Below are 15952 nucleotides of genomic sequence, written 5' to 3'. Positions count from 1 at the left end.
AAAAATTTGCATTTAATATCCAATACTTAGACATTAGTTATATTAAAGTTATAATTTTGAATGAACAAAATGGGGGTGGGGGGGGGGGGGCTGGGGGTTAGCGAGAGTAAGGGATGGAATCTTTGCAAGAGGCAGAGTGGGAGGAAGTTCTTACACTAAAGTTCCAAATGGCACTTTTGGACAATCACACCACGTTGGCCTGGAAACAGCCATCAAAAGTCAGTTAACAATACAAGGGCAGCAAGTTCCCGTTAGGGTGAAGAGCAGGGCTGAAAATTCAGGGATCCCTGGTTGCAAGTGTCAGATTTATGATTCAAGAACAAGCAAATACCTCTAAGTTTAAGTGTACACAATGCAATCAAGAGGGCAAAAAGAGGTCATGAAATGCATCCGACAGTCAAGAAAGGAAAATGCCAAGAGATACAGTATCTCGAAAGTAAAGGGTGGTTAGGGAAAGAATAGGTCCACTCAAAGATCAGTATGGGCTTCTTTGTGTAGTGACAAGAATGGGGGAATATTAAATTAATATTTTTCTTCCGTTTATACTGAAGATCATGGAAGCCAAAGGGCCGAATGGCCTACTCCTGCACCTATTGTCTATAGTATTGGATAATAAGGTTCTGTTAGTAAATTTACAAATGACACCAAAACTGGGGGTATAGTGGGCAGAGAGGAAGCATATCTATGTTTGCAATAAGATTAGTTCAATTGGGAGGGGCAAGGAATGGCAAATGGAATTCAACTCTGACAAATGATATGATATGACTTTGATATGTCACATGGCATTGGAGAATTTTTAAATTGTCTTGGGTTAGATTAGTTTTGGTAGACCACATGATAATAGCTTGTTGCATGGGCATGCATCACCTTTAATAACAAGTTGAATATTGGTTACAAGGAAGGTGCTCATTGCCAACCTAAATTACACCTCTATTTCTGCTGAATGATGTCCCCAGTATCAACCTCCTTCAATAAGTGGAGTCCATAACTGGTCATAGGAATGCTTTTATATCAGTGACCATGTAGACTTCCAGGTCACTGGCTCCAATGGCCGGATGTGCAACACAATCAGATATGCTCATCCATATCCTCCAGAGATGCTGCCTGACCTGCTGAGTTACTCCAGCATGCGTGTTTAATGTTCATGCACACACAGGTCTTTGGGGACAGAGACAAATAGACCCTTCTACCCAATGGAGCTGATCCATAGTCTGTCAATTTTCAAAAGTTACTGAGAACAGGTCAAACCCAGAAATAAAGTAGTGAAAATCACCCTACCTAGATGTATGGTCTTGATTTATTCTACTCATAATAAGCAAGAAAATATCCTCAAAACTTGTTCCACATCTCCTGGGATCCTTGCACATCATCCTAGCTTTAATTTGTACCACCTTTGGAAGTGTTAAGTGAAAAGCTGAGGGCAAGCATTGAAGCTGGGATTTTAAACCTAAGCACTAATGAACAGGTTGAATGTATGCATACATTTTTTAACGTACGAACCAGCCTTGGGCATTCTGCTGCCTGCACTAATACCTACTGCTTAAACATGAAAGATGGGAACATGGGGAAATTACCAGAGAACATCACGTTAGGACCTTAAGGCACAACCATGAACTGCTTGGGTGTGGAATTCTCTAATAAGGCGAGCAGATACTAAGCAGTTTATACGAAGGTACTAGACATCAACATTAGGGTGGAACTTTCTACTTTGCAAGACGGGCAATGACAAATCCACTATCCATCAGATATCGCGCCATGGAGACACAAATAACCTCCAGATACCTTGTATCACAAAATGCTGGAGTAACTCAGCAGGCCAGGCAGCATCTCGGAGAGGGAATGAGTGACGTTTCGGGTCGAGACTCTTCTTCAGACTGATGGCAGGGGGACGGGACAAAGAAAAGATACAGGTGGAGACAGGAAGACAGTGGGAGAACTGGGAAGGGGGGGGGGGGGGAGAGAGGGACAGAGAAACTATCTAAAGTTGGAGCTGCAAGCTGATACCTTGTAATATTAATCTTTCATTAAAGTCAATCACAAAAGGAATCAGATGTGTATATAAACAGACACCCATAACTCTCACCAACTTCTAAAAATGCACCATAGAAAGCATTTTATCGAGATGGTTTGGGAACAGCTCCATCCAAGACCGCAAGAAATTGCAGAGAATTGTGGACGCAGCTCAAACCATTACACCAACCAAACTCCTTTCCATTGACACTTCACACTGCCTCGGCAAGGCCACCAGCATAATTAAGGACGCCTCACCCCCGTCATTCCCTCTTTGCTCCAATTCCATCAAGCAAGAGGTACGGAAATGTGAATACCCACACTGCCACATTCAGGAACAGTTTCTTCCCAGTTGCTATCAGGCAACCGAATCACCCTATTAACCACTGGAGAGCTGTCCTGAGCTACTATCTACCTCAATGGAGACCCTTGGACTATCTTTAATCAGACTTTACTCTGCACAAAACATTATTCCCTTGATCATGTATCTGTACACTGTGCATTGCACAATTGTAATCATGTATAGTCTTTCTGCCGACTGGCAAAAAAGTTTTTCACTGTACCTCGATAAGTGACAATAAACTAAATCCATCAATCCAATGCAATTCCAACATCTACAAATGTCACACTGATCATCAAGTCAAAGCTCTCAATCCATGCATGATATTACTCAGCAAGTGAAATGGTTTTCAGAGAAGACATGCGATTCCCCACATGACTGGAAGAATACATTTAAGAATTTGCAATTCTTCAAACGTTGCACAAAGTCTGAAAGATAAGCTGCTTTCAACTCCGAATATCTGTGTGCACATTGATACAATTAAATTTTGTTTTGCTGTTAAAGAGCCAGTTTGAGATATCATTGCATAAAGTAAATTATCTGGATTAGCGAAAAGCTTCAATTTTGACCAGTATACAGCTACAGAGAAAAGCAATTTAAAACTGCATTTGAGTTGCATGATTTCATTTAGTCGACCAAGTATCTAGTTATTGATTTTGGATATTTCATTTTTGAAAAGCATTAACTTGTATATTCAAATACTAAAGAATAATTCAAAATTTGAATAGAAATCTTCACAGCTTTCAGGACAGAGTAACAATCAATAAAATTGGAATTCAATTAAAGTTTATGGTTAGTATCTCTTGAGTCAAGTTTTTTTTACCGGAAACATTTTGAAAATTTGAATCTTCACTGTTGTGCATCCACTTCCATGTTTAAACGCAGGCATTGAGAAATTCACATTGCGCAGGTACTGGGCAAATAGTACGATCAAAAAAATTGTTCTAAGAAAGTGAAAAGAAATGACTTATCCATGTTGTGTACACACCAAGGCCATTTGTAAAATTGACTCATTTGATTGCTTGCAAATAGCTGCCATTGCTCATGATGACAGATTATAACCAGTGCTTAAACATACATTTAGTAAAAACATTTTAATCCAGCTTGTACAGACATTTAAATTGGAGACGTTAGTGATGTAATTTGTGTAATAGTGTGAAAGCGAACAGCATCCCAACATTAGGAGGTATTCACACTCATTTCAATGTGAACATTTACTGGATGTCATTGCAGTGAAACCAAGATATCTTGAAATGAAAAAGGATGTCATTGTACTCTCACGCCAAAATACCTGTGGCAATGGGTCTAAACCTACTCGCCTACAGCCGATGGTTCCATAGAGAACATTAGTCTGCCCTCATCATGTACCAGCTCAGCTTCCCCACCTGCACATCGCAAGGAGAAAGTTACGACTCAAAAACAAGTCATGGCAGAGGTCAATGCAATATAATAGTAACTCATTCATGTTCATGAGCTCTAGGAACAAAATTAGCCCATTTGGCCCATCAAGGCTACGCTGCCATTCAATAATGGGGGATCTATATTTTCCTCTCAACCCCAATCTCCTACGTTCTCCCCATAACCTCTGACATGTACTAATTACGTATCAATCAATCTCCACCTTAAAAATATCCATTGACTTGACCTCCACAGCCTTCTGTGACAATGAATTCCACAGATCCACCACCGACTGATTAAATAAATTCCTCCTCATCTCCTTCCAAAAGGTACATCCTATTATTCTGAGGCTTTGGCCTCTGGTCCTAGACTCTCCCACTAGTGAAAACATCCTCTCCACAATTATTCCACCCAGGCCTTTTTAAACTTGAGAATGTGATCTCTTGTTAGTCCAATGTTATCACATTACAGGCACATTCCCACGATTTATAAATGACAGGATTGACTAAAAACCATGATCATCATTTAAACCTCCTAAATATGTTGATCTTGAGTGCAAAGACCAGAGGTTATTTTGAGGGTGGGCTTGGGGCGAGGAGCTATTTGTAGAGGAAAAGTTTTAAGTGTGCAAGCCTCTACATTTTGAATTTTTTTGTGTACGACTGTTTTAAAAGGCAAATCAGAAACTGTACTTACAACATGGAAATACCCCAGTGAGATCCAGCTCTCTCTCCAGCTGCGTGGAATACAGACAACCCAATAAGGGAGACTGTGGGAGTAACAGTAAGCGGTCCAATGTAGCTTAACAGAGCTCCTGGAAGGCCCACAAAGCCAATCAGCACTTCAGCCAAGCTGGATATTATAATTGCACCTTGTATCTGCATTATGGAGGGAAATACAAAAAAGGTTACTGCTTAAATGAAACATTATATATTCAAGAATGGTGCAGATTGCATCATAGTATTGTTATCAGAAAAGGCCCAATATTCAACAGTACTAATTTTTATTTAAAAATTTTTTCTTTCTTTTTTTTTTTTTCGAAGAACTGTTAATTTAATGGGAGGGAAATACGAGAATGTAGTAGCTGAGGGTTAATTATTGCATGTCAAGATAGAAATTGTACATGCTATGTTTTTTGTTAAAAGCAACACTCTAGTAAAAGCAAATCTAAATTAGAGATGGGGATGACAATGTAATCTAATGCCAAGCCTGAAAGGGATGGTGCACATTGAACTTTTGCATCAGACACATTGCGAGAACTACTTAAAACAATAAAAATGGAAGATATTTTCACTGCTTTGCTACATTCAGCTGCTCTGCATCACATATTTGATTGTGTGCATTCATTGTACAAATGTGCAGTTTGAGTTCAAATAAATAAAATGTTAATGTGCGGCACAGTGGTAGCATTGCTGCTTTACAGTGTCAGAGACCTGGCTTCCATCCTGACCATGGGTGCTTGTTTGTACAGAGTTTGTATGTTGCCCCTCGAGACCACGTGGGTTTCCTCTGGGTACTCCGGTTTCCTCCCGCATCATAAAGATATGCAAGTTATAGGTTAATTGGCTTCTGTAAATTGTCCCTATTGTGTAGGCGATTACTGGTCACATGGACTCGGTGGTTTCCACGCTCTATCTCTAAAACTAACTCGAGAACTAACAAAAGCTATCCAAAGTTTCTGGCTTATGTATTTTGTATATCACTTCATATTAACTCAAAAGAAACATATACTGCACTAATAACAAGAATAAAAATACAAACTGAACCCGTAAAGTATTGAAGTCTTCAAAAAGGCATTGAGCAGCTGTGTACTCAGATTAGTAAGGAGGTTTGTTATTACTTATGAAGACTGGTGGCAATGAAGTTCATGTTCAGACTCAAACACAGAAGAATTGAAGCATAGTGTTGGGGGGTGATCAACTATTAAACAGAGAGGGGGTGGCACAGCAGTAGAGTTGCTACCTTACAGCACCAGAGACCCAGGTTCAATCCCCGCATAGTCAGGATTGAACCTGGGTCTCTGGTGCTGTAAGGTAGCAACTCTACTGCTGTGCCACCCCCTCTCTGTTTAATAGTCTGTACTGAATTTGTGCGTTCTCCCCGTGACCTGCATGGGTTTTCTCAGAGATCTTCGGTTTCCTCCCACACTCCAAAGACTTACAGGTTTGCAGGCTAATTGGCTTGGTATAAATGTAAAATGTCCCTGGTGTGCGTAGGATAGTGTTAATGTGCAGTGATCGCTGGTCGGTGCAGACTCATTGGGCTGAAAAGTTCGTTTCCGCCCTGTATCTCCTAACTAAAAGGTGCAAAACTGCAGCTCCAAGTCATCCTAGGGTATCAGAGATGTCCTCATTCTTCAGGAAACAGGGCTTCCCCTCTTCCATTATAGATGAGGCTCTCACGAGGGTCTCTTCTACATCCCGCAGCTCCGCTCTTGCTCCTCCTCCCCCCATTCGTAACAAGGACAGAATCCCCCTCATTCTCACCTTCCACACCACCAGCCAGCATATCCAACAAATCATCCACCAACATTTCCGTCACCTACAACGGGACCCCACCACTGGCCACATCTTCCCATCCCCTCCCCTTTCTGCGTTCTGCAGAGACCGTTCCCTCCATAACTCCCTGGTCCACTCGTCCCTTCCTACCCAAACCACCCCATCCCCGGGCACTTTCCCCTGCAACCGCAGGAGATGCAACACCTGTCCCTTTACCTCCCCCCCTCAACTCCATCCAAGGACCCAAACAGTCTTTCCAGGTGAGACAGAGGTTCACCTGCACCTACTCCAACCTCATCTATTGCATCCGCTACTCTAGATGTCAACTTCTTTACATCGGCGAAACCAAACGCAGGCTCGGCGATCGCTTCGCTCAACACCTGCGCTCGGTCTGCCTTAACCAACCTGATCTCCCGGTGACTGAGCACTTCAACTCCACCTCCCACTCCCAGTCTGACCTTTCTGTCATGGGCCTCCTCCAGTGCCATAGTGAGGCCCACCGGAAATTGGAGGAACAGCACCTCATATTTCGCCTGGACAGCTTGCAGCCCAGCGGTATGAACATTGACTTCTCCAACTTTAGATAGTTCCTCTGTCCCTCTCTTCCCCTCCCCCTTCCCAGATCTCCCACTGTCTTCCTGTCTCCGCCTATATCCTTCCTCAGTCCCGCCCCCCCTGACATCAGTCTGAAGAAGGGTCTCGACCCGAAACGTCACCCATTCCTTCTCTCCTGAGATGCTGCCTGACCTGCTGAGTTACTCCAGCATTTTGTGAATAAATACCTTCGATTTGTACCAGCATCTGCAGTTATTTTCTTATACTGGCTGTATTAGAAGTCAGAGCACCTCAATGAATATGCTGGGCAATTCTCTTTTCATGCAAAATATGTGCATATATTTGAAGGCAAACAACATTGTTGAAATTGAGGAGGAGTGAGGAAGAGTAAAATGGTAACTGCTCCAAATCCAGCCCAGTGAAAATGCAAGGGAACCCTTTCACTGACAGGGAAACGTCTTGAACACAACTCGTGCTGTAGTTCAAATGTGCTTCATTCGATGAGACAAAGAAGTGCTGAATTATTGCTGTCTAGACCTTCAGTGCAGAAGGTTTTGAATTCATGACGAGAAACCAAATGTCAGGCAAGATTTTCCAGACAAATAAAAAATGTAGGAAGGACTGTTCAACTTTGTGTCTGCCACTCAAAGAGAATGACTCAGATTAATTTAATCGCCCAGCATTAAGTTCTTGGTCGGCAGGTAATGGTTCAAGGAGAGATCAGAGTAGTTGCTTACATCAATATAGCTGTGAGAGAGAATCAGTAATCGATGACCCGTGTACAACAGCCATGATAGGAATAGCTTCTAAGAGTGCCAAATCATTTCACTTTGTCTATAACCGTGTTCACACTGTGTACAGTCATAAAGCAAACATAAAAGTGGAGCACCGCTATCAAGCCCAAGTCATATGAACAAGTTCAGCAGAGAGACCAAAAAGAGCTGTTAAAAGTGCATCAAACGTCACAAATTTGAAGGAGTGAAGTTCTTTAGCTATAAAAAGTACACAAAGCGACATTGTGCAAGGCACTATCCCAAGATTCAACAAAGTAAAAGACAAAAAAAATCAAGTGATCAACAACCTTTACTGGGGTTTTATGCTTACAGCACAAATCATTCAAGTATTTCAGGCTGTTTTGGACTGGAAGTTAAAGAGAACACAACACTATATGCATCCATGAGTTGTTTACATGCGTTGCATTGCCTCTTTTTACAAGTATGACATATTTAATTGAGAGTTATAATTGGCAAAGTGACCAATGCAACTTGGTCCTCTAAACTGGGGAAGTTGTCCTTGAAGAAGACACTGTCATTGGCTTGTTTGCTCTTGTAATGAATTGACAACTTTGTAGAGACGGTGTTGGCATCTATTTGGTGTCATAGGATACTTGCTGCAGGTTTCACCTTTCAGAACCTTAGACAGGCAGGGGTTATGGCGATCTGGTAAACAATGCATTTTCTGCCTCGTACAAAGAACAGGAGGTCTTCGTTTCAAATACTCTTTTCTTCAGTTGAATAAATGTGGCCATGGCACCAGCCATTTATGGAGGGGATGCATTAATATGCAACACCATTATGGATAATGCCAAAGACAGGCTCTGCTTTTGCATCATGTGCACTAATAAAAGCATGAGAAAAACCTCACTCAGATAATGAGATCATTGAAAACCATATTTAGTATTATAAGGTTTCATTCAGCCTGTCAAACAAATAGTTCCAATTCAGCACTGGTCACTAACCCTTATTGGTATTCTTGGATCCATCTTGCAATTGCCTCAAGAACACAGCTATGAATTGTGTCCTGTCCCAACGCTATTATATTTAATATCAAACATCCAAACAGATTGATTCAGCTAATGCATCAAGTCAACTTTCCTAAACCTACTGGAGCAAGTACAGAACATACAACCTCCAGACAACAGGGGATGGCATTCCTTTAGCACTGGTGGAGATAGTAAGATTGGTGCAAAATAACTCAGTACCAATGCATGCCAGCACACGGGAGTGGCTGATTCAGACATGCTTGGATCAAGATTTAAGAGCGATTTTCCACATTGGATATTTTGAGTTGCTCACAGATCAGCGCGGTGTCAAAACTGAGTCTCAGAGTAGTAATACCCAAAAGAACAATGAAAGAATAAAAGCTTCACTTGGAACATTTGAGCATGGTTATCATCAAAACATTATGGGTTTGAACAGAGGCTGACTTGGACAAGGATCTGAAATAGTCAAAAGTGCATGTTGTTTTCTCATGATTGCAGACATAGAAGTGATCAAGGTTATTTAATGTGTCCACATTGACTTTGATAAGAAAGGTGTGGATAACCACAGTATGGTGAATAGCCTTCAAACTAAACTTCCAAAAAGCATATGCGGCCAAGCACCAATACCAAGTACACTATAGAAGAACTCCAATCCATCTTTACAGCAAAGAGTCTTCAAAGGAAATTGTATCAGATAAAATGGTCCACAATTCCAGTTATTTCAAATTTGAAAAGTTTGCGAAAGGAAATGCGATCAAATATTTCACATTTTCTTATCGCCAAGCTTCTAATGGAAAAGATGAAAGATCAGCATGAACAGCAAAAGGCACTAAAGCAGCAAATCATTGACGGCAGATTAGGTACTTCTACAAAGTAATGACTTGCAGATTTTCTTCCGAGCTATAAATCAACACCACATTCCATTAAAAAATACCCTGCTGCAGGAATGCTGATGCTTAAAAGACAAGATGCAGAATCTGGGTCAGCTGAATCTGAAAGAGGATAGACAAAATGCAAGTTGAAACAAAGCAAACGTCACCATACTTTCCATAAAACAAAGGGAAGAGGTTCACATTACAAGATTAACGAGACAAGACCTCCTTGTAGATTGGAGATCAGAAACAAGGACAAAGACTTTAGAGATACACAGTTGCAAGAATTATCTCAAACCTCGGCAGAGATTCAGACAGCGTTCAGGTAGCTCAATCACAGGGTAACACTCCCAAGAGAATAGCAAGGATGACAGTTTGAATATACACCTAGAGTGAAATCTGCAGCAGTTGATAAACTGACATAAAACATGACTGAATAAATTCACAAACTGACATCTTCGAAAAATACATTCATGAATGCCACAACAAATGCCAAGTTTCCAAGATCAGCACAATTAAATACTGATAGTTTGTTTTAATCAATAGGCATGTGAAACACCTTTAAATTTAGAAGTTTAAACCAGTCCCACTCTTGTTTACATGCGTTGCATTGCCTCTTTTTACAAGTATGACATATTTAATTGAGAGTTATAGTTTTAGAGATACAGCGCAGAAACAGGCCCTTCGGCCCACCGAGTCCGCGCCGACCAGTGATCCCCGCACAGCGTATCATTGGGCACCGAATGAGAATTACCTAAAATTAACCAAGTTATTTTAGAGATCTGTTTGCCAAATATTACTCTGCACGGTAGCGCAGCGGTAGAGTTGCTGCTTTACAGCGAATGCAGCGCCGGAGACTCAGGTTCGATCCCGACTACGGGTGCTGCACTGTAAGGAGTTTGTACGTTCTCCCCGTGACCTGCGTGGGTTTTCTCCGAGATCTTCGGTTTCCTCCCACACTCCAAAGACGTACAGGTATGTAGGTTAATTGGCTGGGTAAATGTAAAAATTGTCCCTAGTGGGTGTAGGATAGTGTTAATGTACGGGGATCGCTGGGCGGCACGGACTTGGTGGGCCGAAAAGGCCTGTTTCCGGCTGTATATATATGATATGATATGATATGAACCCACGAGAGTACACACATTACAGTTACAGATACCCAATTGTTCACAAATAAAAAATTATATTACAGTATCTCAATGTCACAAGAGCTCAGTGGGGATGAAACTGGACAAGAAAATTCCTAATCTACAGAAATTATAGCACTTGTAGAAAAAGTGCAAATATAACACTTGCCCCAACTTCAGTAAGAGAGTAAAATCATATTTCTTAAAATTATTGATTTTTGAAAAAGATTTTTTTGTCCATTATGTTATGGAAAAATCTAGTTTAAAATTGGAAGGCAGAATATGGTTGTTTTGTTTTTACCTATACTGTTGATATTTGTTCATCAGAACAGTTGCGAGTGATTAGGAATGTCACAGGTCTCTAAAAAATTAATCCACATTATCAAAAAATAATGAATCTATTACAAGTTAATGAAAAAATATTTTTTCATTGGCATTTAAAATCGTCACCTGTGTATGCACATGAATATTACTACAAAAATGCAGTGGAACGTAAATATGAAACATTCTCATGCTGCATTAGGGATATTAGAATGACATTTCTGTTGATGCAGCTGAACGTGCAACGTATCTTTCAAACTACAAAGCCAAGATTGGGAGACTTAATGTAAGAAGCCAAAAGATCCCAAGAATTTAACCTTGTAGCATTCCACTGCAATATTGGTCCTTTATAGTTTTAGCCAAAAAGTACTCGAGTTCCTCCCATTTCCTCCGACATCCCCAAAATAATGAGGCTTGGTGGATTACTTGGCTACTATAAATTGCCCCGAGTGTGTGAGCAAGTGATAGAATCTGGAGGGAGTTTATGGGCATGTGAAGAATAAAATGGGAATAATATAGGATCAGTGTAAAAGGTGCTTGATGGCCAGCATGGACTTATGGGGCTCTTGTGCTTTATGGCTCATTAAAATACCAATGCCATAGTATCAAGTTATGCACATTAGGATGGAAAGCATTTAAAATTATAATGTGCGTCATCAGAATTGTCAAATCTTTATTATGTGATATTGAAATGTTCTCTCAAAAGCAAGTATTACAGTTTTCAATGATTCAAAGATAATTACACCACAGTTTTCATGAAAGGACGTAAAGTGCTAGAGTAACTCAAAATGTCAGACAGCATATCTGGAGAACATGGATAGGTGGCGTTTCAGGTCAAGTCCTTTCTTCAGAAGAATCCAGACCCAAAACGTCACCTACACGTTCTGCCTGACCCACTGAATTACTTCAGCAGTCTGCGCCCTTAGCTGTAAACCAGCATCTGCAGTTCTTTTTTTCTACACTTTTCATTAACTTGTAATAATTTTAATCTACACTGTTAAACGGTTAAGTGAAGACCCCAAAGGAGATTCCATCCATTGATTTCCTAACTTAAATTGGTGGGATTCCAGTGTCCACTGTATAATTGTGCCTTCCATTTTGTTTCAGTATTCAATATATAAATTAAGGCAACCCAAGAAGTATCCTGATTTGTAGCAAGGGTTTTGAAATTGATAGAAAAGTTAGATATTTACAAGATGAAATGAATTCCTCAGACCCATCAGTCTTCAAAAGATATGCTAAGGAGGTATGCATTATTCATTTTGAAATATCATGGGACACAGTTCACTGACCTGGGGATAATCTGCAGTACAACTACAGGCTTATAATGGGAGATTTTCTAATGACTGCCAAAAAATATTTCACAGGTGCATGTTTAAATTTCCATGTTTAAAAAGGGGAAGAATGAGAGATGAAAAGTAGGTTTATAAGCTTAAAATATTCTCCAATACTGGATATCTATCAATTCAATGTTTAAACTACTTCAAGACAAGTTAAATTTAGTGCTTTCCATTTTAAATCATGTGCCCCCAGTCACCCCATCATTCTTATGCAAGTAATCCATGCAAGTAATTAGATTTTAAAGAAAAAATACTCTTGACCGAGCATATTTGATTTCAAGATTCAGGATGGAAACAGGCTCATCGGCGCACCGAGTCTCTGCTATTCAGAGCGCCTGCTCACATTAGTTCTCCATTTTCTCACTTTTGTATCATCTCTCTACAGTGTAGGGGCAATTTACAGAGGCCAAATAACCTACAAACTCGCACATCTTTGCAATATGGGAGTAAAACGGAGCATCCAAGAATGAGTGTGTTAACATATGATGAGCATCTGACGGCACGGGGCCTGTACTCACTGGAGTTTAGAAGGATGAGGGGGCACCTCAGAAACTTACCGAATAGTGAAAGGCTTGGATAGAGTGGATACGGAGAGAATGTTTCCACTATTTCCCGCGGTCTAGGCTTAAGCTCAGGGGTGACCGCGCTTTTGCGGTTGCAGCTCCTAGACTGTGGAACAGCATCCCTCTCCCCATCAGAACTGCCCCCTCCATCGACTCCTTTAAGTCCAGGCTCAAAACCTATTTCTACTCCCAAGCGTTTGAGGCTCATTGAGGAGGCGCTGTGAACTGTTTTGTATGTGCTGTTATGCTCGCGTGCTACTGTATGTCACATTTTTTTCCTTAGTACCTAATCAGATGTACAGCACTTTGGTCAACGTGGGTTGTTTTTAAATGTGCTATACAAATAAAATTGACTTGACTTGACTTGACTATTGGGAGAGCCTAGAGGTCAGAGCCTCAGAATTAAAGGGTGTTCCTTTAGGAAGGAGATGAGGAAGAATTTATTTAGTCAGAGAGTGGTGAATCTATGGAATTCATTGTCACAGAAGGCTTGAGGCAGTCAATGGATATTTTTAAGGCAGGGATAGACAGATTCTTGATTAGTACAGGTGTCAGGGGTTATGGGGAGAAGGCAGAAGAATGGGGTTAGGAGGGAGAGATAGATTAGCCATGATTGAATGGCGGAGTAGATGCGATGAGCCAAGTGACCTCATTCTGCTCCTATCACTCATGATCATCCAGAAAAAAACCTACGTGGTAACAGGGAGAACATGGGAACTCCATACAGGCAGCACTCTAGATCAGGACCGAACCTGGATCTCTGATGCTGTAAGGTAGCAGCTCAACCACCCGTGCCACTCTTGTTTCTGTGGTGTTATTGCAATGTGCCTTTAAGACTACACAGGTCCATTGGTAGGGGGTCATCGGAGGGCGACAGGGAGGAGCCCGGCGCGGGAGCAGATGTGCGGTTGAATAAACACTCGCGTAAAAACACAGTCGGACTCACTATCTTTTTAAAGAACACAACAGTTTCCAGGCAGTGGACAATTTCTCCAATAAAAATCAGCATAGAGCTATTTATCATTTAAAGATTAAATGCTGGACAACAGAAAAAAAACAAGTATTGCTAGTTAATTCCATTTGGAGCCAGCAGTCGACTTTGTTATAGCCATTAACAAAGCTTCATTTTTGATACTTTACTTCTCGTATCCTCGGATACCATATGTGGGTTGTGTTGAATGGCAAAGTCCAATTTCCATATATCTCCTCTGTAAATTAAAAATGAAAATTAATGGTGAATTATGGTTTCAAAGCACTTTGGGTGAAAATACATCTACAACCCTCTCTCAGCTTCCAATGTACAAGGCAGCTTCTCCAGTCTAATGGCAAAGCTCAGAACAATCTACATGGTGATGTGGCACGGCAGGTTGTGCATTGTTACAGAATCTAATTAATGTCCAAAAGGATTACAACCAGTGCTTGTCAAGAACACAGATCCTTCACAAACATAGCAGCCCATCGACACGCTTCACATCACTGTGTGCATAATGCAATGAGAAGCTTGCCTGACGGCATGCTCAGGTGTGCTTTTCACAATGTTCCACATGTTATGCCAGCGAAATGCAACAAGTCCAAAATGATCACTGGTTCAGTCATTGCGAGGCAAGCAGAAGCCCCCTACAATTACTCATTAGCAGATTTTCTCAAATGTTTTGCTCAGCTAATTCTTAACAAAAGAAGCTTTAAATACCTTCCGTTGGACACTTCCACTTGTCAAGAGCAAGAATAGCTCTGGCAGGCACAAGAAAAGCCAAGGCGCTCGCTTGAAATAAGGGAAGCCTGCACAAATCAAAATGTAGAGAGATTAGAATAAAGCAGACAACACTTTTAAGCAGAAGACACAAAATGCTGGAGTAACTCAGCGGTTACAGGCAGCATCTCTGGGGAGAAGGAATGGATGATGTTTCGAGTCGAGATCTTTCTTCAGTCCGAAGAAGGGTCTCGACCCAAAACATCACCCATTCCTTTTCTTCAGAGATGCTGTCCATCCTGCCGAGTTACTCCAGCTTTTGTGTCTATCTTTGGTGTAAACCAGCATCTGCAGATCCTTCCTGCACAAGACTTTTAAGCAGCTGTGATTCTGGTGATCATGATCGGCAAATTATTGCTTGCATTGTGCACAAAATAATTACATTTCAATCCAGTTTTAATTGTTTTTTTTATTATCAGGTTTAATTAGAGAGGTAATTCATAATTAAGGATCTCATATGTTTTTAAAGGTTAGATAGTAGGCTGTTTTATTTTTGGGCTAATTTTTCTGACACTCATTCTGCTTCCCTTTGTTAAAATATAATCCCCAAGGGATACAAGCTCATTTGTTAACTGATGTGGAATGCACTGACATGTAACTACATCTGGGATAACAATCACCATTCTTCGCAGCTGGGTTATTAGGAGGATATTATTGCGTGTGTGCACGAGGGCCAATAATACGTTTTGAGCTGAAGCATCTTAAGAAATGCAGAAGAATGAGAAGAGAGAGCATGAAATGGAGAAAAGAACAACAAGAGAACCAATTCAACATTTTATTCTTTAGGTGTTCCCTCAGAATAGAAGAGGACTCGCTTCTGGTCTAGTTTTTGTGTTTTGTAGCAACTGGTGAATGCTGGAATGACAGACACTTCCACAGATGGACCAGAGAAACTTGACAGAATGTGGGTAGGTAGCTGTGCACTCCTTTCATGCTGGGCTTCTCCTCGCTGCCAAAAGATGGGACTCCATGTTTACAACACCATCCCTTAAGCTCCTTTAACCATCATGGGCATGTTGGGTTTTTTTTGCCATCTGGCCGTTGATCTTTACTCCACATTTCAGAATGTGTTGATTTCAGCAGCCGAATGTAGGAAATGCAATTGATGTAACGCAAGCTAATGCAGCCAACCGTCTAACAAGAATCTCTATTGGGGAAATCGAGCCTGCAGAGAGATGTCAACATTGATTCATTTATCCTTCCAGTGAATTTAGAGACAGCATTGGCAACATCTTTCTAGTGCCTTGAAATGTCAGAAGCATATCGAAAAACAGGCATAAAAAGTGATCAGCAATGATCCAAGTTTTGTGTCAGTCCTAAAGATCTTCATCTTCAAAAACACATTTCCTTCAATTGACCAAAAATGCTGTGCTAGCACATTGTTGATGAAAATACCACCACATTTAATGTCTGCTT

The 15952-nt window shown here is 40.9% G+C and overlaps 1 protein-coding gene across 1 annotated transcript in view; it reads right to left on the bottom strand.

Annotated features, from left to right (window-relative positions):
• The window catches only part of LOC144599839 (solute carrier family 23 member 1-like), a 65088-nt gene that overhangs the window by 31008 nt on the left and 18128 nt on the right, over positions 1-15952 (bottom strand). The window contains exons 5-8 of the mRNA XM_078411090.1: positions 14477-14565; positions 13927-13994; positions 4445-4626; positions 3174-3294 (exon numbers count right to left, since the gene is read on the bottom strand). Of these exons, the coding sequence (XP_078267216.1) occupies positions 3174-3294; positions 4445-4626; positions 13927-13994; positions 14477-14565 (460 nt within the window). The remainder of the gene's footprint in view (positions 1-3173; positions 3295-4444; positions 4627-13926; positions 13995-14476; positions 14566-15952) is intronic.

This window comes from Rhinoraja longicauda, chromosome 14, assembly GCF_053455715.1.
Source record: "Rhinoraja longicauda isolate Sanriku21f chromosome 14, sRhiLon1.1, whole genome shotgun sequence".
Lineage (NCBI taxonomy): Eukaryota > Metazoa > Chordata > Chondrichthyes > Rajiformes > Arhynchobatidae > Rhinoraja > Rhinoraja longicauda.
This window is presented reverse-complemented; position numbering and strand designations above follow the sequence as displayed.